This window comes from Amphiprion ocellaris, chromosome 5 (assembly GCF_022539595.1).
Source record: "Amphiprion ocellaris isolate individual 3 ecotype Okinawa chromosome 5, ASM2253959v1, whole genome shotgun sequence".
In the NCBI taxonomy this organism is placed as follows: Eukaryota; Metazoa; Chordata; class Actinopteri; family Pomacentridae; genus Amphiprion; species Amphiprion ocellaris.
In genome coordinates, this window is record NC_072770.1 from 16396959 (window position 1) to 16420720 (window position 23762).

A 23762-nucleotide genomic window follows, 5' to 3' on the forward strand; every position below is an offset into this window, starting at 1 on the left:
ACACCTCAGTTTGTGTGTGGAGAAGCTCAACACTTGTTGCTTACTGGAAAATCATTTTGGAAACTCCCATTTTTTATTTAACCTTTTGATCCAGATATTTAAATTAGAATTTTTAGCTTTCTCTTACATTTTTCATTCAGTGAAATGCCTCCACAGCAACTGGATTCACCTGACGTGGCTATGTAACGGTGTTCAGCTTCTCTGTGCTGATTTGGGGGCAAAAGCATGGCTTGGTTCAGCGGAAACATGAGTAACATCACACTGGAGAGCGCGCTGTCCGGCGATGAGCCTCGAGACGAGCGCTTGGCTCAGGTGGAAATAGCTCTTCTGTCCATCATCTTCGTCACGGCAGGGATCCTAAACTTTGGGCTGTTGTTGGTGCTGTGGAAGCGCAGGAAGCAGCTCTCCAGGATGCGCGTCTTCGTGTTCCACCTGTGCGTCGCCGATCTGGTGGTGACATTCTTCCAAGTTTGCCCCCAACTCATGTGGGACATCACTGACCGATTCATAGGTCCAGATATATTGTGTCGTGTGGTGAAGTACCTGCAGGTGGTCGGGATGTTTGCCTCCACTTACATGATCGTGGTGATGACTGTAGACCGATATCAAGCCATCTGCAAGCCCATGGTAACTTTCCAGAGGCGCAGGGCGCGTTGGAACGGTCCGGTGTGCGCAGCCTGGTGCGTCTCCCTCATCGGCGGCCTCCCACAGATCTTCATCTTCTCCCGAGTGGAGGTGGCTCCCGGAGTGTACGACTGCTGGGCCGAGTTCATCAAGCCGTGGGGACCGAGAGCCTACGTGACCTGGACGACTTTGGTCATATTCATCCTGCCGATTCTCACCGTGATCGTGTGCCAGGTGCGCATCTGCCGCACCGTGCACATCAACTTCCACATGAAGACGCACCACGGCGAAGAGGCGACCAGAAAGGCGCTGTCCTCCAGGGCCAGCAGCGTGGCGGGGGTGTCCAAGGCGAGGGTGAAGACGGTGAAGATGACCGTGGTGATCGTGCTCGCCTACATCATCTGCTGGGCGCCTTTCTTCACCGTGCAGCTCTGGTCCGTCTGGGACGTCGAGGCGCCCACTCAGAGTAAGAAAACGCTGATCTCACAACATGGAACAAAAAGACGTGAAAGTGTCAGCCGAGTCTGAGAGATCTTGTGGGATTGGTTCTAACGTTTTCCATGAGAAAACAATAAATAAAATGATAAAACACTACTAGAACTTCCTGAAAAAAAGAAAAAAACTCTAATTCTCATTTTTGCACCAGAATGAATTACTGCCTTGACAATGAAAACAATCATAAATTATGGCACTCCTTTCACAATAGTTCATATACTCATTTAAAGGTAATCTGTCTATTTGAATACAATCATAATAATAAGTCAGCCCTACAAATGTGAGTATGATTCTACTGGCAACACAAAATTAGAAGCTGAAACTGGTTCCTGCCTGTAAGAGAAAACTCAAATAAAAAATTTTTCTCCTCCTGTATTTCCAGCTGCAACCTTCACCATCCTGATGCTGCTGGCCAGTCTGAATAGCTGTGCCAACCCCTGCATCTACCTGCTGTTCTGCGGGAAGCTGCCCAAAAGACTGGTGACCCTGATGTGCAGGGGTCAGCCCGACTCGAAGGAGTCCATACAGGAGGAGGCCACCATGGTCAGTTCTCTGTACATCAGCCTCAAGAACCTGTCAGACTTCAGATAAAAGTCTTTGTGACACAGACAATTTTTTTTTCTCGGCTCAGACTTTTATCTATTGAACATAGAGTGAAAAAGACTTACTGAAATCCTCTAGTAAGTGCGAAGACAAATATCTATAGCACAGAAGTGTTCATACTGTACATATGATCAATGTATAAAATGCTCTTGTCTATATAGAAACGACAAATTCTCTTTTGTAACAGCTGCACTTATATGGATGTTGTACTAACATAGTAACTCAAAGTCACAGCTACATAACACACATTTTTTAAAATGTAAGAATAGAATTTCTAAACCAATGTCATCACTTCAATCCGGAAAGTAATATCACAACAAATGGTAAACTGTAAGAATTTCTGTGAAATGTACAGGTCTAAACAGTCGTGGTACCCACAGAGAGCATCCTGGTGACTTGACTTTGCTTGTAGCACAACTATAAGGTTGACATTTGTGGTTTTGAGTGAAAAGTCTCAACAAGTAGACTATCAGTAACATGAAACTTGGCTCAGAAATATATGATCTGCAGTTATAAGACTAAAGTGAGCCATTTAGCGCCATCTTTAGATAAAAGTTGTAATTTGTTGGAGACTTTGGTTGTTGAGCTTTTGTGTGATTTCTCCATTATGGTAAGTGTTCACCACATGCATCATTTCACTGATTCATGTCATTCCATACGTAAAACCTTGATTATACTCCAGTGTGAATGTGCATGTGGATACTCACAGACTCACAGCTGATGCTATTATACTACTATTGTACTCTGTGATGTATGTGCACATATAAATGACGGCCTAGCATGCACCCTATTGCCTTTTGAGTGTAACTGTCATAATGACACTAATTTTCTGAACTATCTGGGAGCCTACGAGACAACTGTTTATTCAGTCAGGTGCAGTCAGTGGTAGGAACGTGTAGCCTGTAATGGTTTCCTGTTATAGAACTAATGATGATCTATTGTGACACTGCCTCAAGCATCCAGTCCTGGGAAGTGGTGCTACCCATTGCGTCCAAAATTGCCCCTGTGGACATGTACCATTGTTGTATGTTAAGGCCTATGGATAAATGTATGCACTGTGTTGGAATTTCGAATTTGAACCAAGCTTTACTAGTTTTTGGGGCACAACCAGTCAGTACTGACCCACAGACTTAGTTGGAAGTAGCCAGTTTGACATTGGTTTGTGGACCACTGCTTCAAATCTGGCATTTGGCCATCAATGTCGTGGTCTTTTGAATTTTGATGCAAAAAGCGAGTGCTGGTTCAGACTGGAGAACACACTGACACTACACAAGATGACTGATGATCAGCCCGTTGATCCATTATCATTTTTTTTATTACAAAATGAACATCATGCTTTTTTGAAAGAAATTGGAAACTACTGATTGAGACCATGAAGTCATTAGGAAAATGTTTACTATGATAACAAATCAAGTGAGACAAAAGGCCATTTTATTATTGACCTCTACAATCAAACTTGTTTTTTTTTGCAGCCAGATGAGTTGCCCCCTGCTGGCTGTTAGAAAGAATGCAGCTTTAAAGCACATCTGCTTTGGGTTTCCGTTTCAGCTATGTGTTAACCACTAACGTGCTATGTATTAATAAATAAATAAATGAAACATGGTAAAGAGCGTGCAGATGTTGCTACCGGGTCTGTTGCAACGCCCCTGTTTGAGTCTCTGGATGAGTGATCTAGAAACATCAGCGTTGTGATTAAGGTGGCTCTATTTCTTAAAGCGCCACTCGGAATTCCAGAGTGGCAAATACTATATAGAAAAAGGCAGAGAGCTGTGAGCACAAAATGGATCAAGTTCCTTAGTGAGAAAGACATAGAGATTCACACGAATGTGGTGCATGTCCTGAAATGGACAGACCATGTAAGGAAGCAGAAAATGGCCATACTCAAATTTTTTATTTTTTATGGTGGTTTGATGTTGTTATCTCAAGGTTATGAGTTATTATTCTGTTACGTCGAAAAAAAAAAAGTAAACAGACTGATTCCTACGATAATTAAGGTGAACTAAAAAATTTGGTTCATTTGATCAGACCTCCTTTAGCCTTGAAGGTCTCTGTCATCACTGCTAACAATCTCAGCCGGATCACTGAAGTGCAACCACCTGTGAAGCTGCAGCCAGACGTCTTCTGTTTAAATAATGAGGCCTGATCTGAACATTATCTCTCGCAGACTGACATAATACAAAGTCTGCCTGTTCGACCATCACTGAAATTCAGTCTGATGCATTGATCAATAATGGCTACTCTGACATTTTCAGCTTTAATCAGTTGCTGCCTCTTTGAAGACATACAGTGTGCAAATAGAACAGCTTTTTTTTTTTTTTACATCTTTGTGCTCAGAAACTATAGACACATTTAGCACATTTGATGTAGCTTTTAGTAATAATAAGAATGAAAATCCAGAGGAAAAATAGCCACTTTTGTGCATCTTCCAGCATCTCTGAGGTATGCAGAACAGCAGTGACAGAGAGATGCTTCTTATTTCAGTAATAACAGAAGTGCACTTTAGTGCTGAAAGAGAAAGAGCAAGAGACCACTTTACTAGTGTGACCTTCTGTGTGGAAGAAAAACACCTTGATGATTCTGAGGGCTGTGGTTCTTTCATTAGTTTCTACTTTTCTAGCCAAGTTGCTCAGAACACATTTACACCCGTTGATCCATAGTTCGCACCTGCTGGCACGGCATTCCAGATTTCTGTTAAATAAAATAGGAAACAGCTTTTGTTGTCTTTTGAACACAAATTAATGAACTCTGCATCACAAGGAAATTAGCTTTGTTTTCTTGAGATAACAGGATAAACTATTGTCTCATTTTCAGTGTAGTTCTAGTGTGTAAATCTTGTGTTTCACTTAAATATAACTGTATATATATATATATATATATATATATATATATATATATATATATATATATATATATATATATATATATATATATATATATATATATTCATCAGATGTCCTTTGACTTTGATTCATGTACATATGCTTACATAATGAAAAATCTGTAAGTTTGTGGTTATCAGATTATACAGTTTCATTAATATTATGTATCTTCAGATATGTTGCTAACTGATAAATGTTGTAATATGTTTACATTTTCACACTTTTTCCTGTCAGTCCTTAAGGATTGATGACCTCTTAAGGACTGATGACCTCTTAAGTGTTATCAAATAAACTGTTGTGACTGTTTTCTCTCTGACCAGCATGACTCTTTAGCTCTTGTTGAGAAAAATGTCCGTTTTGGATTTGCACACTTGAAATAACCTCAGCCAATCAGTCTTCTGTTTGCCTGCAGTTGTTCCTGTTTTTCTTCTGCTGAATGTCACCTGATAGAGTTTTCATCCTCCATTTTTGGAGAGGAGCATATGGGAAGCTAACAGGTGATGCAGGAATACATGTTTCAATTATAGATATGATTTTATCATATAACATGTCATTATAACTGAAGGAGAGCCGGGAGGGGAACATTAGCAGAACCTGGCACATGGCAGTTCTTTCAGTATTGAAAGAGCAAAGCTGTGGATGTTGAAAATAAATGAGTTGAAAGTAGGAATTCATTACTTGGACAATCTAAATTCTACATTTCTATGAAATTAGTCTGTGGATACATAATCAGAAACAGACACACACACACACACACACACACACACACAAAAACAAACAACTGCAGTGCTTTCATTAAGCTGCACTGACAAATCCACCAAGAAATGCTCCTTTAATGCATCTTTTTTTTTTTTTAACCATCATCAGCGACTGTGTGACAGCAGGCTGAGTCTCACCTCTGACCTTTAACGCTGATAGAATCACCAGCAGACAACTCTGCAGCATCTCTAGCTGTCAAACTGTCAATGAAGTGAGGTGCAGCTGACTGGTTGGTCATAGCATCATTCCTAAACGAAACTATTCGATCTACACTTGATTTGCCACACTCATATCACATTATCAGTTTCGGAAGACAACAAAGACATCAGCCTGTGTAACTTACCTTCAGTAAAACTTCCAACCATGAAGTTATTTGTCTAAGCACAGAAATATCTGGTTTTGCTTTTCTGCATTGCTATCCTTTGGTAGAATTCTTTACAACAAAGCAGAGAACCTTCTGCTTCTTGTTTACACAGAAACACACATGCCCATTGTACATAGATGACCATGTGATAAGCATTTGCAGGCGTGCTAGTATGTACAAAGACTATTTCTGAAGGTTGGATTCTTCAAGGTAGCCGGTGTTTGCTTTGAAGTCAGGTTTATACACGAATGGCAATAAGTTAACCAGATACATGAGATCATCAACTTGAAAGATGAGTCTTGTCAAAGACTAACTGCTGGAATTTTTTGCCTTTGAGTTAGTTGTGAGACCATCATTTGTGTTTTTGCCACTGAGAGTAAAAGCTAACAAAAGTCAAAGAGTCAAACATTTTAATCTGGCTGATTTAGCTTCACCCAGATTATTTTAGATTAAATTTCTCCAGTACTATATCATACTTAATATTAGCATTTACTCTGTTTGCCCAGTTTCTCTTGTATTGTTGCCAAGTAAGAATGCTATTGCTTCCTGTAAATATTAAGTCAGTACCCAGTAGAGCTACATAGTGTCTCACTGATATCTCATACAAGCACATATTTGCAGTAAAATTTATGTACTGGAAGCTAAAATTTTCAAAAAAGACTTGTAGCAACCAATAATGAAGTAATTTCCTGGAAATCATAGAAAATATGTGCTAAAATTCATTGGAAATGTAATAAAACCCAATAATACAATAACTTCACTGGTGCTGTAATAACATTCTTTCCATTAAAAAACTGACAATATAAATCTTATTCCAGATCATTTAATACTGTGGGTATTTTAAGTATTTTGGAATGAAAGGATGGCTGTCAGGTTGACGTTCAGACTTTGAGCACATGGGCAGAAACTCAGGATAATGCACCAACATCCTGGTCTTATTCTGAGCAGCACTGGACACCCCAGTTAACTGTTCACCAAACCTTCCTCTTATTTGCACCACAGATTTCCAACCAAATTCTGCCTCACAAAAAACAGCTACAATCCAACAGAACAACTCTGTGTAACACTTTATTCAAATGGGATCTACAAAAGCATACACAACACCTACATGGGCCTCATGACACCTGACATAAGCATACATACCCATAAAAGTCTGTTCCAATCATATTTTCCAATCATATTTTCAGCACCTCAGAGGCAAAAACGAGAATGATCCAGACACATTCATATATCTATATTTGTCACCACAATTCACTCTCCAAATTCTAAATAAAATAAAAAAGACAACCCAAAATGTGGGGTTAGATTAGTCACTTCACTGTCAATGAAGACAGTCTGTGGCCAAATAGAATTTAGTTTTCCTTTTCTCCTCTGTGAATGTTTTCATATTTTCTTATGTATTTCTTGACAGAGAGGTAGATCTCACAGGTTGCAGCAAATATTGATTGGATAACAGTGTGATACGTGAGATGTTTACTGTCCCTGATGATGGTACATCAGCAGGTAGATGACAACGTTATCAATCCATCGATCATTTCAAGTGTACAAGTACAAAACCACTTGTGTCCATATTAATGCTCTTTCACTCACAACATGACATTCAGAACATCGTTTAGGTAACTGAAACAGTAAAATCATTACAATGGATTCTGAAACCATTTAGGACTTTTCTTTGATTGTGTTATAAAATGAATTTGAAATGGATAAAATTGCCTTTTTTCCTCATAAATCTACATTCAAAAATCAATCATGACAAATTGAAAATAATAAATTGTTGCAAATGAATTATACAGTGAAAACTAAGGTCCCTCATTTGCACACATACTCAGGGTCCTGTTCATCTTTAATTATGCTAGAGATAAGTTGACTGGAGTCCATTTGTGGCAAATTAATATTACTTGGATATAGTTTAGAGAGGTGCAAAGCAATGTTTATAAAGTCAAGCCAAGAAATTCTCTATAGACCCCTGAGAAGGCATAGATGAGGACAGGAGTATATAACCACCTTCAGAGCTTTGAGTGTTGTTAGGAGGACAGTAGCCTTAAATGTGGAATTGAAGTTTACAACTGCCAGCTCTTTGTGATAGCTATCTGGCCAAATGGAATAACTGAGCAAGAAGGGCCTCTGTCATGGAGGTGACCAACAATCCATCAACCACTCTAAGAGAACTTCAGAAGTCCTTTGCAGAGATGAGGGAACCTGGCAAAAGGAGAAAAATCTCAAATGTCAAACCTCTATTGTAAAGTGGGCTAAATGGAAACCATTTTTGAATAGGGGCAAATCACAGCCTGCTTAGAGTGAATCAGATGGCATTCAGAGGACTCTGAAAGCACGAGGAAAAGATTCTCTGGTCTGATGAAACAAAACTCGAACTATTTGGGCAAAACTCCACACACTGTCAAACCGCAGGCACTGCTCATCACCTGACTAAAACCATCTGAACACATTGGTGACAAGTAGAGAAGTATCCTCATGGGACATTTAATTCATATGCCAATGGCTTCTTTGTTTTTGATAGTTTCGATTATTCAATGCACTTAAGTGGCACAGACACACAGAAGTGATTAACCCTTTAAGACCCACCATTGTGCAAGTCCGCCGGGACATATTTTTACATTTTTACATGTTGTAGTGCCATTTTTTGGAGTATTTTTATTTGCTTTACATCAAAATAACCCTGATATCCCAAATTTTAATAATATGTATTGACTTATGTCTTAACTACTACAAAAAATTGCTTAAAAGTGCAATAAACCTTAAAAAAATAAAAATCGTTTTTGTTTTTTTCACATATATTTCAAAATACAGAAATTGCATAGCTGTGTCCCTCAAATTTGTAAATGTAAAAAAGTTGCACAATATCCTTTGGAACCACAGGAAACTTATTTGGAGTCTGTACATAATTTGCTTTTTGAGATATGGTCAATTTTGTAACCTGTAAAAAAAACGCAAATAAACAAAACTGCAAAATTTGCAAAGAGACAACATCAAAACAAATTATTTACAATAGTGCAATCAAATTTCTAAGTGTGCAAGATACTTATGAACACATATTTTATGTACAAAACCATGGTCAGACCATAAAAAGTGCATTTGAAAATAAAAGAAACTCGTTTTTACTGAGTTGAATCAGAAACAGTATTTTGATGGTCTCCTGGTCCAAGTACTTGGACAGGTCTGATGGAGAAGGGCTGTCCACATATTCTGACAGAGGCGGCTGGACACCTGGCCTCCTTTTGGGCAGGAAATGTGGCAGAGAAGGTAAGCTGTCAGGTTCCTTCTCAGTTTTCCAGCCAGCTGTAGGGAGCGCCTCTGGCCCGGAGCGCTCGCTGGTGGAGCGGCTGCTGCAGCGTCTCCTGGCTGGAGGACGGTCTGTCCCTCTAGTTCTCGCTGGGGTACCAGGACAGCAGGAGACCTCCATTCTCTCCTCTTCCTCCTCCTCCTCCTTCCCAACATTGTAAATGCTGCACACAGAAAAAGTTACGTGGTACGTTAGCTGTGCGCAGCACATGACTTGTAAAAATGATGCGTATTTTGCGTGGAATGCTTTCGGCGGCGTTCCATGTATATTATACTTTCTTTACTTTTCTCCAACTCAAAACAAACAGCTTCTCATGAATACAGACTTACATGTCACTGGAATGATCAATTCCTTTGATAAGATCGGCTTCATCCGCGCTGGTGGCAGAATCCAGGCCAGACGAGTGGCTGAACTCTTCATCCGACGCTGCAGTTTGCTGGAGAGCTTCACGCCAGATGTAAAATAGTTTGGCGCGACCAGGTTTTCGCGGCTCCTCAACTAATGTGTGGAAGTGTGTCAAATGTGTGTGTGGTGGGTCCGTGTACGGATCTGGTAATTGGATTTTCCGTTCTGAAACGGGTGTTGAAAAACAAAAAACGAGTGGTTATTTGATTTTCGTTTTAAAATACAAAAATTAAAATTGAAATACAAGGCGTTTTTCCTTTTCATGATCAAAAAGGGATATACGATTTTTTAACAAAATGCTTTGATTTTCGTTTTATATTTAGAATAACAAAAAAGTAAAATCAGTAAGAGACAAACGAAAAAAGGTCCGTTTTTTCATTTTCTGAGACCGGAAGTGGTCATCAGCAAGTGTGGAGCCAAACGACAACAAGATTCTCAGAGGGCGGAGCCAGAGAGCAGCGTTTGGTCAGACCATAGATAATATAGAAGACAGCGCGCTAGCGTATCTATCCTTTGTATATCTATGGTCGGCACGTCTGGTAGCATCTCTGGCTGCTGCTGATCTTGTTTTTGGAGTAAAACACGGTAAGAAGACAAATACTTCTAACCAGTAGCGTTGTTTTGTTGTACGTTAAGTCAGCGACTTGTGAAGAGTTGTGTTTTGTCGTGTTTGAGCAGTTGGTCCGGACGCGTTAGCTAGCTAAGCGGCTAAGTTAGCTAGCGGGCTAATTAACACAGGTGGCTAACTTACCGCTGAACACCTGTGTTAGTTGCTGCTGCAGCTGTCCTCATTATTAGAATGACCTTCTCAACCTGTATTTCTCTGCTGTGTATTTTAGCTTTTAAAAAAGTTATTTTACTTTAAGGTTAACTGAAACCCGTTGAGCTGCACTGAAGTTTAACATTCAGCTGGTTTGAATTAAACTGCGCTTAACTTAACATTGCGCAACATTATCTCTCTGAATCTCCATAATTTCATTAAATTCCTTCTCTCTTCCACTGCTCAAGTTCAATCCAGTATATAAAATGACATTAATAGTGAATAAACTAACAACCAGCCATTGTATTTATTTATTACTGCATGTATTTGTAGTAAAACATGAGTTGAAACATCCTACTTTTGGATCTAGAACTGCACAAGCCGTTCATTTTCAGTCACCTGATGAGTTAAACTCCCCTTTTTATGTGAGGTTGAAACAGAAAGTCTGAGTTAACAAAGAAAGTTCTTTATAATTTGCGATACCTGTTATCTCTGACTGAGGCTTTAGTTTTTGTAGAGCTGATTTACACGTAGAAACTTTGTTCAGGAAGATTTCTCAGTAGCTCAGAGGACTGGCTGCTTCTTACACAACCTTGTAAGAGAATGTCTGTCAATGCTTTCAGCAGAATTTAGAAACACAACACTTCCTAAACAGATATTTTGAGGCTGTGAGGTTGAACGTTTGAGAGTATATCAGTGTGTTTGTTTGTGGTCTTTCTGTTTCTAGGTGGAAGCTGAATTAGTGAGGATGACTCCTGCTCCTGTCATCTCTAAGCTCCTCACACATCTTTACCTGCACATGAGGAAAATCACTCCTGTAGAATGCAGGTATGTTTATCATTATTATAAAAAGATGTTGCCTGGTGACCTGTCAGAAACCCATTATACAGAGTCAGTCAAAATAATGTTTACACACATCAGGAAAAGAAAAACTTGCATAAATATTTCAATACCAAATTTATTCAGACATCACGAGATTAATAAAAGCGATCTTTGGCCTCTACAATTACAAGAGATGCTCAAAGTGGTGGCCACTGGCTTCCAGACATTTCTGTTGTGTTGTAGACGTCACTTGTTGATGCTCCATTCATGAGGGTAGCGCCATCTGTTGGGTAAACATCGTACAACAGGACACAGAGTTATGATTTGATCAAACTTAGAAAGAGGTATCTATATGTGCAGAAGTACTTATACAAATGAAATATTTATAAAAGTTTTTCTTTTCCTGATGTGTGTGCATTATTTTGGCTGACTCTGAACTTAATGAGAACAAAGTTGTTATTTAATTGTTGCTTTGAAAGCTTCTTTAGTGAAAACCAGCTGGTGTTCTGCTTTGAAACAAACTGCTGTTGAGGTCTGTGTTTTTAGGTTTAACCCCACAGTTTCTGAATGAACTGATAGTTTTTTTTTTCCTGATCAATGTCCGATCTGTCTGCCTTTACTCTGACATCCAGAGTTATACAAAAGTGTAGTATGTGTGCAGTGCAGAAGAGATTTACTTTATTGTATGCAGTTTTTTTTTCTTTTAAGGGAGAGCATTTTTTTATCCACCTGAAGGAGACCTAATCTTTCCCTTCAAAGGATAGTTAATTATTACTACAGCTTCCATAGTGGTCCCATCAGAGAAAATCATATCCATATACAGATTTTTATTAATTCCAGGGCTGGTTCAGTAAAGATTATAAGAAGTACATCAGATAATTCTTGGTCGTAGTTGGAATTTTGCAGCCTGAGAGATTGTTGAGAAGGTTTGCAGTTCTTGTTTTAGCAATATGTTATAATAGAAGATCTTTATTGTCATTGTACATGAAATTATCTGCAAACCAGCAAAGTGTATCAGTCTGAGGTATCTAAAAATAAATAAAGAAAAATGCTTCTAAAGCCAAAAATAAACAGAATATTTTGAGGGAATATTCTAAAAAGGAAAGAAAAGCTCCCTTCTCACTCCTCTCAGGATAAACTGTCATTAAAATTGACTTTAAATTTAGCTTCAACACAAGATAAAAACATTTACTTTCATTACTGATATTGTCAAGTTTTAATAAAGTTCATGCTACTTTTATAAAATGATGAAAGTGAATAAATAGTATTCCTGTGATCCGTGTTTGATTTCTGTCTTTTCTCCTGTCATCCAGATGTTCAGAGGGAGATGATGCCACATCTGGTCCTGCTGATGGAAGGTCTTGAAGATCTCTGACTGGCCTGGACTGAAGATGGTCGTCTCACTGGATTTAAGGTTCAGATGCTCAGTAACAAACTCCACCAATGAGCCAACAGTGAAGCTTTAGGTTTATTAAATGTTGCTATGAAGGTATCGCTGTTTTTCTTTGTGAATGCAATGTGCTCCAACTGAAACTTGAATTAGAACTTAGAAGTAAATCCTTCCATCTGAAAGGATTTAGTTGCATTAATAACCTCATAACATTCTAATTTTTATTTCAGTCTTGGCTGGAAATAGAATCTCTGTATTGATTCAGGTAAAAACTGAACTTCACAGCATGTTGGAGCAAAACAACCAGATGAAAACTGTGATGGTGTTGGATTGTCAGACCGTAATGTTGCAGCTCAAAGCAGCTTTTCTATCTCAGTTCATTCTGACATTCAGCTATGAATCAACACAGCAGATGGTGATCCATGCTGTGGAAGTCTCACATCTCCTGATTTAATGGAGCTGCTTTGTACTTTTTACACTGTTTATTCACCAACACTTTATTTAATAAAAGTCCCATCTAGTTTTTATGAGGAATGTGATGTTTTAATTTCTCTGTGAATAACTGCAGTCTAATGCAACAGCTGGAATTGTAACATCTGTCCTGATATTGATCATGAAGTATTGATCAGAATACTTATGGTCAGCAGTCATCCCTGAAGTTTTACATTAAAATCTTTACTTGTGTTGTGAACTTTGGTAAGAAGCAGAAACTTTTGCGTTGCCATGGATACATGAGTGTTAAATTCTGTCCATGTTTCCATTTTGGGATATGCAGTCCAGTTCCAGAATGTGGAGGAATTTAGTCTCAATCACAGACAACAAATATTATCTGAAAGTCGAGTTATTGTTGTTAATCAGCACAATACAAAAAGATTAATGTTAGAAATATTCCAGTTAAGACTCTAGAATATCATGATTTATGTAAATTTACCTCAATAATATGAATGTTCAGGTTAAGATTGTACAGTGATATTTATTATGTAAGTTTAGCTGATTAAAGTTTATGACTCTGCACTAAAATATTATTTAAATTGACATTATTATTATAATATTTAGGGTCAGACCCTACAGTATTGAGATTAAGAAATCAAATATTCTATAAAATTTAAATACACTGAACTCATTTGGATGTATTTAAGTGAGACTCTACAATATTATTTGACACAAATCTATCTAAATCAAAATTTTAATAACTTTCATGCCAAACATTTACTGGACTGATTTAAACATTAAAATCACTCCTTTCTAATCCTCTGCTGTACGTTCAAACCTGAGGCCTTAAATAGAAACACACAAGTATGTGATTGAAGGAACTTCTGCAGAGTCCTGGTTCCAGAACATGATGATAGAATTATAGACAAACTTTAACAAAAGCTGCCTGAGAGTTTACAGGTTTTTATGTTGGATTTCTTCAGTAATTTAATAAGCGTTATCAGCAATAATCAAGTGTTCATTTGATGAACTTCATTTCCTAAAACATCCAGAATTGGAGCTCATATCTTTGGCAGCTGTAAAGTTTCTGCTCCTTCAAAGTTCACAACACAATGAATGAATTCCTAAAACACTCTCAATGCTGGAGAGTGTTTGTGATGCTGAAGCAGTGACCAGTTTTTCTGTTTCTTCTCTGGAGATGCACAATGAGGGACGTCTGCAGAGACTGAGAAAGAGTCTCACCACATCCTGACATGAGGAAAAAGACTTTATTGAAGACTACAATGAGAAAAACTATCAGACAGCAGACGGCTGCATTCAAGGTGAGCTCTGAACATTTGATCTGGAACAGGAATTCAATAACGGCAGCATGAGCTTCATTTCAGTCTGTAGCTGCTGAATTCATGGATGAATCATCTGGCACTAGAGAGGAAGACCATCAAACATCCATGTCAGCTGATGGAGGTCCAAGAGTCTCACCAAACAAACAACCTACAGAGTGAAGACCTCAAATCTGATTGGACGGCCTCCTATTCAGCCACATGTGTGAACAAATGCCTCTAAGCTGATTTGTTTTCTAAAATAAATGTAGTTTGAGTCCTAATCTATGCCTGTGTGTTTGCTTCTTTACACCGCTGTCAACAGTTTAGGCTGTTAGATTGTTCCAGATAAGACAAGTAAAAGATACTTCAGAGCCGTTCTACCACGAGCCTGACAGGAAGAACTCCAACAGCTACTGAATGTTCCTGTGGTCCCCTCAAGGCTACAGGAGGAGTCCTACGAGGACGAGCTGGTCCACCTGATGGTGGCCAGTCACTGCAGTTCAAAGCCAACACCGACTACGTGGACTTCTACTGGACCACATGGAGGCCTTCAAACCGGACCAACAAGTTCAGCGACTCCACGACTCGTGGGTCTGAGGACGCCGCCGAGCCTCGGTCCAGCCGGCCTCCTGTCTGTGGGTGTTTGAGTGCTGAGAGGTTTGTGGATGCATGTGAACGTGTCTGTGTTGAAACAGCAGCTTTGGACTCAGTAACGCCGGGAAAAACCAAGAGCTCCTTTATTTGTGACTTCCACTAAAAAACTGATAAAAATAAGTTTGCCAGGGTTCTGACTGATAACAGATTATTAAATAATGAAAATAATCATTTAAATATTCCTTTAAACAATCCTTTTAGGTCTACATTTCCTTTACACTGACTTCTTGGTATGTGTACAAGTATTTTGGGTGGAATATACCATTAAGCCTGATGTTCAAGGGTTCTTCTGGGAATATATCATTAAACCAACCTTTTAGGTAAATGTTCCAGGATGTTGGGTAGAATATACCATCACATCAACCTTTTAGGTCTACATTGGAAGATTTTAGAGTAGAATATTACTCCAAACCATCCTTTAGGTCTACATTTAAGGTGGAATGCTCCTTTACACCAAGATTTTTTGGTCTACATTGAAAGATTTTAGGTGAAATATTCCTTTGAACGAACTTTTTAAGTTTATGTTCAAGAATGTTCGGTGGAATATACCATCAGACCAACCTCCAAGGTCTACAGTAGTGAATTTTAGGTGGAACATACCATTAAACTCACCTTTTAGGTCTGCATTGGAGGATTTTAGGTGGAATTTTCTTCCAAACCGTCTTTTAGTCTACATTTAAGGATGTTTAGGATGGTATATTCTTCCGAACCAACTTCTCAGGTCTACATTTCAGGTGGAATATTCCTCCATACTAACTTTTTTGGTCTACACTGAAGGATTTTTTCTAAACCACCCTTTCAAGTCTATATTTGAGGTTTTAGGTGGAATATTCCTTTTAACCAGCTCCTCAGGTCTCTGAGGCTTTTGGATGGAATACTCGGTTAAACCAACATTTTAGGTGCATGTCCAAAGATTTTTGGTGGAATGTTCCTTAAAGGTGGATGTTTGAGGACCTTGTAGGTGGAATACTTCCTGAAACCAACCTTTTAGGTCAACATTCAAAGATTTAAGGTGGAACATTCCTTTAAACCAACCAAAATTTCATGTTTTGATCATTATCAAGTGAGAAACCTCAATCCAGACTCCTCATAATGATGTTTGAGATTTATGCTGCTGTTATTTGTTTAGTCCAGACTAAATGACAGAAATCCACAACTGTAATTTTATTTCAGGACTCGGTTATTAAATGTCAAAACAATCCATGTGACTCTAAAAACTCAACAGCTTTACAAACTCTAAGATTAAACTCTCCACAAGGATCCAAACTAAGTTGGACTTCTACATGAGAGCTTTAATTATTCTTCATCTACTTCCTGAAAAGTTTGGTCAATAAAAAAGACAAAAACTAGTATTTTCAGCTGAACTAAAGACAGACTTTGTGATTTTTCTGCTCACGTTATGTTGTTGTAAACTTACTCTTTCAAATAAATAGCCGCCTAACCCCCTGGAAACCAGTGTTTGTCCTGTTTTTGTGTTGCTCCTCAGCGACCCTAGCCAGCCGGGTCGTAATGTTTTTTGAGCAACACACCATTCTATGACGTTTTTACAATGATGGTTCTACTATGGAATCAGTTTGACATGTTCAGGTGTTCTTTGTGTGAAAACTCAGAGATTTCAGGTATCAGAAGGTGGTTTTCAACTTTCTTTGTTAACTTTCTGCCTCAACTTTAAGCTAAATTTCCTTCACTAACCCAGCCCTCTGGACTTCCAGTAAGCTGTGTTCCTATTGGCTGTCCAGGTGGCTGCTTGGTGTTATCAGGAACACCTGAGCAGCTCACTGTCTTCCTGCTTTATGTGGCTGCAGCCAAACATTTCCTCTGCTTTCCTTCAGCACTGAACCGGGTTTGGCTCCAATGCTTTAGTTTGCTATTTAGGCGTTGGCTTGCAGCTTCCAGCAGTGAAATCTGTCTTTAATGTGTTTCTTGGTGTTTTAGGGCTGTGTACTGGATAGTTGACTTGGTAAATGTGGTGCTTTAGCCACAGTTAGCACATGGTGCTAATGTGTGCAGTGATTAGTGGATTTGGTGCAGCTGTTGTGTCTTTATCTTGGCTGTAGTGAGTCTTTAGAGGTTTTTGGTCAGACACATTCTGTATTCTTGTTTGAGAACCAACATTGGTTGTCCAGAAGGTAAGAGTTCCTGTCCTGATTCTCTGTTCTCAGAGGTTCTCTGGTAGGCTGCAGGAGACTTTAGCGTTTGGGTTGTGCTAGTTTGGTTTTTGTACGGTTTCATTTGGACGACTATCTTGAGGCCCCTCCATGTGTTTTAGTGAGGTTTTCTGGAACAGTTCTACAAAGCAACCTGCAGCAGAAGAGACTTTGAGAGTTTTTAGGAAGTTCTGGAGGCCAGACTTTAGAGCAGCAGAAACATTTGTCAGCAGTTTGAGCAGGAGAAGGTGAGCTTCAGAGTAGAAATGAGACAGAAACCTTCTTGACCCGTGTGGTGAGGTCCTGTACCAAGAGTTTGAGCAGGTTGTGAAGAATCTGTAGTTCTTTGGTCTGAAAGCACAAGAGTCGACTCATTAAAGGAGAAAACAGGAGATATTGTTGGTTCTTCTGTCGCTCTGCAGTTTCCTTAGACTGAATATCAAGTTTATATTTTAAATGATTTCCCATGTGAGCCCAAGAAGACTTCAATAAACTCCCTCCATCCCCTGGACACAACATATTTTATTACCATGTTAAATCTTTTTTTTTTTAAAATGTTTTTGAGTTTTAATCATAGTTTTAGCATAGTTTTTTTCTCTTTGCTTGTTTAGTTTTGTCATCTGTGTAAAAGGTGCTAAACAAATAAAGCTGAATTGATAAACTGAATAATTGACTAACTCATGATTGTGACAACAGAAGTATTTTCATTGTGATATAAGGGTTTGTTTCATTTTGTAGGCTGGGGTTAAAATCTTGACAGAAAAAGAAGATTAAAGAAATAAACTACATAACAAAAAGCAATTAAATCAAAGGAAAAAAACATTTAATACAATTAAACTTTTAAAAAGTTTTATTATTAAAAAGTATTTTTTAAATGTGTAATTATGGAAAATATTTTATCTGTAATTTGTAATATTTGTATTTAAAAAATTTTGTTTAATTTCATAATTACATGTATTGTATCTTGTTTAATTATCTAATTCAATGTTTTGTCTGTTTAATATAATTTAATTGTATTTAATGTTTAACTATATTAAACAGACAAAATATTGAATTAGATAATTAAACAAGATATAATACATGTAATTATGAAATAAACAAAATTTTTAAAATACAAATTTACAAATTACAGATAAAATATTTTCCATAATTACACATTTAAACAAAATATAATTAAACAAGAATATTAAACATTTTTTTAAAAATACAAAACATTTAATTAGATTATTAAACGTTTAAAAAGACAAAACATTGAATTAAAAAATTAAATGTTTAATTAGAAAATTATATCTTAAAGACAATAAAACTTTAAATAGGAATTAAACAGAAAATACAATGAAGCATTTAAAAAGAAAATTAAACATTAAAAGGTGGTAAAACATTTAAAAAGAAAAACCTTAAAGATTTAATCGAAAAATTAAATACGGGGAAAGAAAAGGAAATTTTTCAAACAAGCCGATAAAACATTTGAAAAAACAACAATTAAACATTAAAAAGACAAAACATTTGGAAATCAAATCAGACATTAGAAAAGAATAAAAGGTGAGAAAAGAGCAAAACTAAACATTTAAGAAGAATCAAACTAAAGACAAAACATTTGAAAAGACACCAGTTAAACTTTAGAAGATCAAATCAAACAGGAGAGACAATAAAATGATCAAAAGAGCAAAAACAGATAAATGTCTGAAAGTGTTTTCTAGTCTGAAATGAAAACATCAAGTTGTTTATTCAAACATTTCCTCTTTCTATGTTCTTGGTTTGATTGTGGACAGATTTACTAAGAACTCATTTCAGAAAACTGCTTTCCAGATAAAGTCTACTAGTAGTTGAAGGCATTGATCAAACTAACGTTACCTTCTGATCTCCACAAACTTTACTGTTCAGTGAAGAGAATCAAAGTTTGTTGAGGATTTCTAAAAAACCCACAGGTGAAGGTCTGAGAAGAACTCAGATGGATGGTCTAAATGTGAAATCAAGACTCATGGTCACAAGTTTTAAGGCTTCTATTAACCAGAAAGTTCAAACTAACAGAAGTACTGAGAAACTTTTAAAATTTCAGTCCTCAGACTGTCTGAAGGTTCAAACTAACAGAGAACTACTCAAGAACTTTTAAGATTTCAGTCCTCAGACTGTGGAAAGGTTCAAACTAACAGAGAACTACTCAGGAACTTAGAAGATATCAGTCCTTGGGCTGTCTGAAAGTTAAATCTAACAGAGAACTACTGTGGGACTGAGAAAATTTCAGCCCTCAGACTGTCTGAAGGTTCAAACTAACAGAGAAGTACTCAGGAACTTAGAAGATATCAGTCCTTGGACTGTCTGAAAGTTCACTCTAACAGAGAACTACTGTGGGACTTAGAAAATTTCAGCCCTCAGACTGTGTGAACGCTCAGGTCCTGAGGACTCGGGAGGTGTGGAGGCTTTGGAAAGTCTTGGAACTGAGGGTTCAACCCTCCAGCACAAAGGCTGAAGTCCAACCTCCTGAGAAAAACGGCCGAGTCGAGACTCGAGTTAAAAAAAAACTCGAAAACGTAAAAAAATAGATGATAAATGCGCAAAAAAAGGAAGAATTAGTATCTGAGCGAGTAGCTCAGGGGATAAGAAGACAGACTACCAACTGGAAGGTCGCAGGTTCGAGACCTGCCACCGGCAGTTTTCTTTCTTTGTCTTTGTCAGGCTTTTGATAAAAACTTAAGAAGGGTCTGGTCTTGAACCAGCGACCTGCAGCTCCATAGGCAAATCCTTAACTCACTGAGCTACAGATCAGATAAAAAGAAATAAATTCGTCGTCCCTTTGGCATCGTAGTTTCCGAAGTGACCACATGGGCGGAGCCAAGGCGGAGTCTGGGTGGAGTCAGGGCGGAGAGTAGGCGGGGAGGTGGGTGGCGGCCTCCCACCCCCTACTCCCCCACCTCCCCCCACCTCCCACCACACCTTCCCCCGCCCGACGAGTTCTTCGAGTCTCCACGAGTTCTTCGAGTCTCCATGGGTTTTCCCAAGTTTCTGGAGTTTCCACGAGGTCTGAGGCAGAACAAGTTGTCATGAAGAGGTGTTGAAGTCGGCCAGGATGGACTGACTTTTTACAGCGACTAGAAGGACGACGACTAGAAGAGCAGGTCTTTAACCACCATCCATAAAATCCATGGAGTCGGCTCCAGAGAAATGAAGGAAGGTCAACTTTTATCAACCTCCATCCAGATGTTCAACTTGATATCTTTACTTTGACATTTTTAGCACCACAAACCTTTAGTATCACACTTTATTATCATTTATTAGGACTTTAATGGAATCCACCAGCAGATTTAGTTTTTGTTGACAAACTTTATTCTTGTCATCGTGGGACTGCAGTATTTAAAACTGTTCCTTCTATTTGACCTCATGTTTATTAGTTTTAGTGGAGAAAGTTATTTTAGTTGTCGATTAGTCTCTTAAAAACCAAATAATAAATTGGATTAGTCAAGAGGTTTAAATTTCTTACTTTGTCATATTTTAAATATGACAAAAAATATAAAAATAAAGTGTCTTGAGACAATTTGACCTGTAATTGGCGTTATATAAATAAAATTGAATTAAAATTGTATGTATCTTGTAATGTTGGAGTAATTCAGCCATATATGTTGGAAAACACATTTTCTTTTCCATTAATCTGTTGATTGTTTTCTCCAGTAATTCATTTCTTGTTTTGGTTTATAAAATGTCAAACCCAAATATATTCAGTTTACTGTCATAAAAACCAAAAAGATTTACATTCATGATGCAGGAATCAGGCAGTTTTTCACTTTTTATCTTAGTTTAGTCAGAAAGATAGTTGATAATGTGTGAATTGTTGCAGCTTGTGAGCCGTAAAGGTTTTAATCTTTGGGGCCGAGTGTCAAAAAACATTTAGAAACCAACATCAACAAAACACTCAAAGATTGAAATCATTTTGCATGACAATGTCTAATTAAAGGACATTTATTTCCAACGTAAATGTGTGATATTCATCCTCTGGAGCTTTCTCTTCACATCGTCTTCCACCTGGACTGGTTTGGTCGGGAGCATGTGCAACAAACATTTGAAAAACTGCACTTTAACATCAATGAATGACACTGAAGTTTAATCTCTACATAAATGAGACTGAGTCTGGATGTGCTGCTCTGTCATTAACTCCTAAGTTTAGGGAAAGTTCAAACAAAAGAGGACAGTTCAGATAAGACTTGAGAATGAGCTTATTTTGAACAAACATCTCAGACTTTCTGAGCTTCAGCACCTACAGCAAGATATTTTAACAACAAGCAACTCAAGAGATCCAGAAGTTGGAGAGAGTTAGCTTTAGCTGAGCCAAAGAACATGTGGGACGCTAACCTAGCAAACATTTCAGACTTTTCTCTGTGAATTCTGAGAAATAATTTCCTATTTAATGACAGAGCTACACATCTTAACTCAGTCTCATGAAAACAGACTCTAATTCAGTGTCATCCATCCATGTTAAAGTGCAGTTACCCAAAATGTTTGTTGCATGAGCTCCAACAAAACCTGTCCAGGTAGAAGGCCACTTTGACAAACAGGAAGTGGAAGATTCCAAGCAGATTTATAGAAGGGGGAACTGGACTGTACTAAGTGTGGTCGACCATAGAGGGGTGTTTTGTGGGTTTTTAAGGCTGATAATAATTATTAGTGAGACATTTGGAGTAGATATTCATTTGCAGTAAATGAAAGTATTTAAAATCTTGGAGTTAAACTTAGAAGAACACAAACTCTAATGGGAAACTTTGTTGATACGTTTTTGTTTTGTTTAGAGATGTCAAGTTAAAGGAGTTTTATTCGTGACGGATAACCAATCAAATCACTCCAGAAGACAGAGCAACCACAGGTAGATTAAGGTTCAGAGCCAAAGTAGCACCATTTTTAAATGTATTTATTACCGTAAATCAGTAAAAAATAAAATACTGATAATCAGTAAATCAGTCAGCCCACAATTACTACAATTCTACAATGTATGTCTCTTTCCTTTGACTTATTTGTACAATATACGATGTATATAATGGCGTTTTTTTCATACCAAAGGCTATACTATGATGTTTTCTAAGAGACATCCATCCATACGATGCTACTCTGCTTGTTCTGGCCCTGGGCCCTGCACTCCTCCTCTGTTGTTTTCTGGATTGTACTCAGCTGCATGACTTCGTCCACCCGGCCTCCGTTGACTCGTCCCTCCTGCTGTCTCTGGAGCTGAAGCTGGATTGGAACAGACCATTTGGCAGAACTTCTTCTGAGGGGAAGCTGAGCTGGCCTGGCAGAACTTTGGAGATGTGTTCCAGTGGTTGGTGGATGTGTGGGGAGATAGAGAGGGACCTTTGAATTGTTCAGAAAGGAAAACAGGAAACCCATTAGTAGTTTTAGTTTAGGATGCTACTGCGGTGTGTTTTTGGGCTTGAAGAGGTGAACAAGAAGAGGTTTTTTTTTCGTATTGATTATCTTTTACTTTGTTCCTGGTTGGAATGCCCATCAATGTCAACATGAAGTTCACTTTTAGTTCTGTTTATTTATTTTTATTTTACTAACACCCATTTGCTTTTAACTCCCTCACGTTGTGTTGTTGTGAACTTCCTCTTTCAAATAAATACTCGCCTAACCCTCTGGAAACCAGCGTTTGGACTATTTTGATGTTGCTCCTCACCTACTTCAGACAACCGGGACAAAACAACGTTTTGTGGAATAAAGGCTATACTATGACGTTTTTAGAGCGACATGCTATACTATGATGTTTTAAGAGCAACATGCTATACTATGATGTTCTTTGGACGACATGCTGTACTATGACCTTTTTTGGACCAAAGGCTATACTATGACATTTTTAGAGCGACATACTATACTATGACGTTTTTAGATCGACATGCTAAACTCTGACATTTTTAGAGCGACATGCTATTCTACGACGTTTTTTGGGCGACATGCTATACTATGACGTTTTTAGATCGACATGCTATAGTATGTTTGTAGAGCGACATGCTATACTGTGACGTTTTTAGAGCGACACGCTATTCTACGACGTTTCTTGGGCAACATGCTATACTATGACGTTTTTAGAGCAACATGCTATACTATGACGTTTTTAGAGCGACATGCTATACTATGACGTTTTTAGAGCGACATGCTATACTGTGACGTTTTTAGAGCGACATGCTATACTCTGATGTTTTTAAAGCAACATGCTATACTATACATTTTTAGAGCGACACGCTATACCATGACATTTTTAGAGCGACATGCTATACTGTGACGTTTTTAGAGCGACATGCTATACTCTGATGTTTTTAAAGCAACATGCTATACTATGACGTTTTTAGAGCAACATGCTATACTATGACGTTTTTAGAGCGACATGCTATACTATGATGTTTTTAGAGCGACATGCTAAACTATGACGTTTCAAGAGCGACATGCTATACAGTGACGTTTTCTGGACGACATGCTATACAATGACGTTTGTTGAGCGACATGCTATACTATGACGTTTTTAGAGCGACATGCTATACTATGACGTTTTTAGAGCGACATGCTATACTATGAAATTTTTAGAGCAACATGCTATACTATGACGTTTTAAGAGCGACATGCTATACTATGATGTTCTTTGGACGACATGCTATACCATGACGTTTTTTGGACCAAAGGCTATACTATGATGTCTTTAGAGTGACATGCTATACTATGACATTTTTTGGATGAAAGGCTATACTATTACGTTTTTTGGACGACATGCTATACTATGACGTTTTTTGAGTGACATGCTATACTATGACGTTTTTAGAGTGACATGCTA

General features: G+C 38.0%; 1 protein-coding gene and 1 long non-coding RNA gene across 2 annotated transcripts; both read left to right on the top strand.

Annotated features, from left to right (window-relative positions):
- Window positions 1-92: 92 nt before the first annotated feature.
- avpr2b.1 (arginine vasopressin receptor 2b, tandem duplicate, 1) lies at window positions 93-4565 on the top strand. Its single transcript, XM_023266578.3, has 2 exons — window positions 93-1090; window positions 1502-4565. Exons 1-2 carry the CDS (start codon window positions 226-228, stop codon window positions 1708-1710), a joined length of 1074 nt encoding a protein of 357 aa, XP_023122346.1. The 5' UTR covers window positions 93-225; the 3' UTR covers window positions 1711-4565.
- Window positions 4566-9956: 5391 nt separating this feature from the next.
- LOC129348895 (uncharacterized) lies at window positions 9957-14431 on the top strand. The gene is made up of 3 exons (XR_008601638.1): window positions 9957-10015; window positions 10918-11018; window positions 12326-14431. It is a non-coding gene; the product is annotated as an uncharacterized LOC129348895 (long non-coding RNA).
- The last annotated feature ends 9331 nt before the right edge of the window (window positions 14432-23762 follow it).

What these genes read in the sequence shown, in the direction of transcription:
- avpr2b.1 (XM_023266578.3), top strand. Translation starts at nt 226, where the DNA reads ATGGCTTGGTTCAGCGGAAACATGAGTAACATCACACTGGAGAGCGCG. An exon ending in CGTCGAGGCGCCCACTCAGA is followed by an intron (nt 1,091 to 1,501) that starts GTAAGAAAACGC and finishes CTGTATTTCCAG; the next exon opens with CTGCAACCTTCACCATCCTG.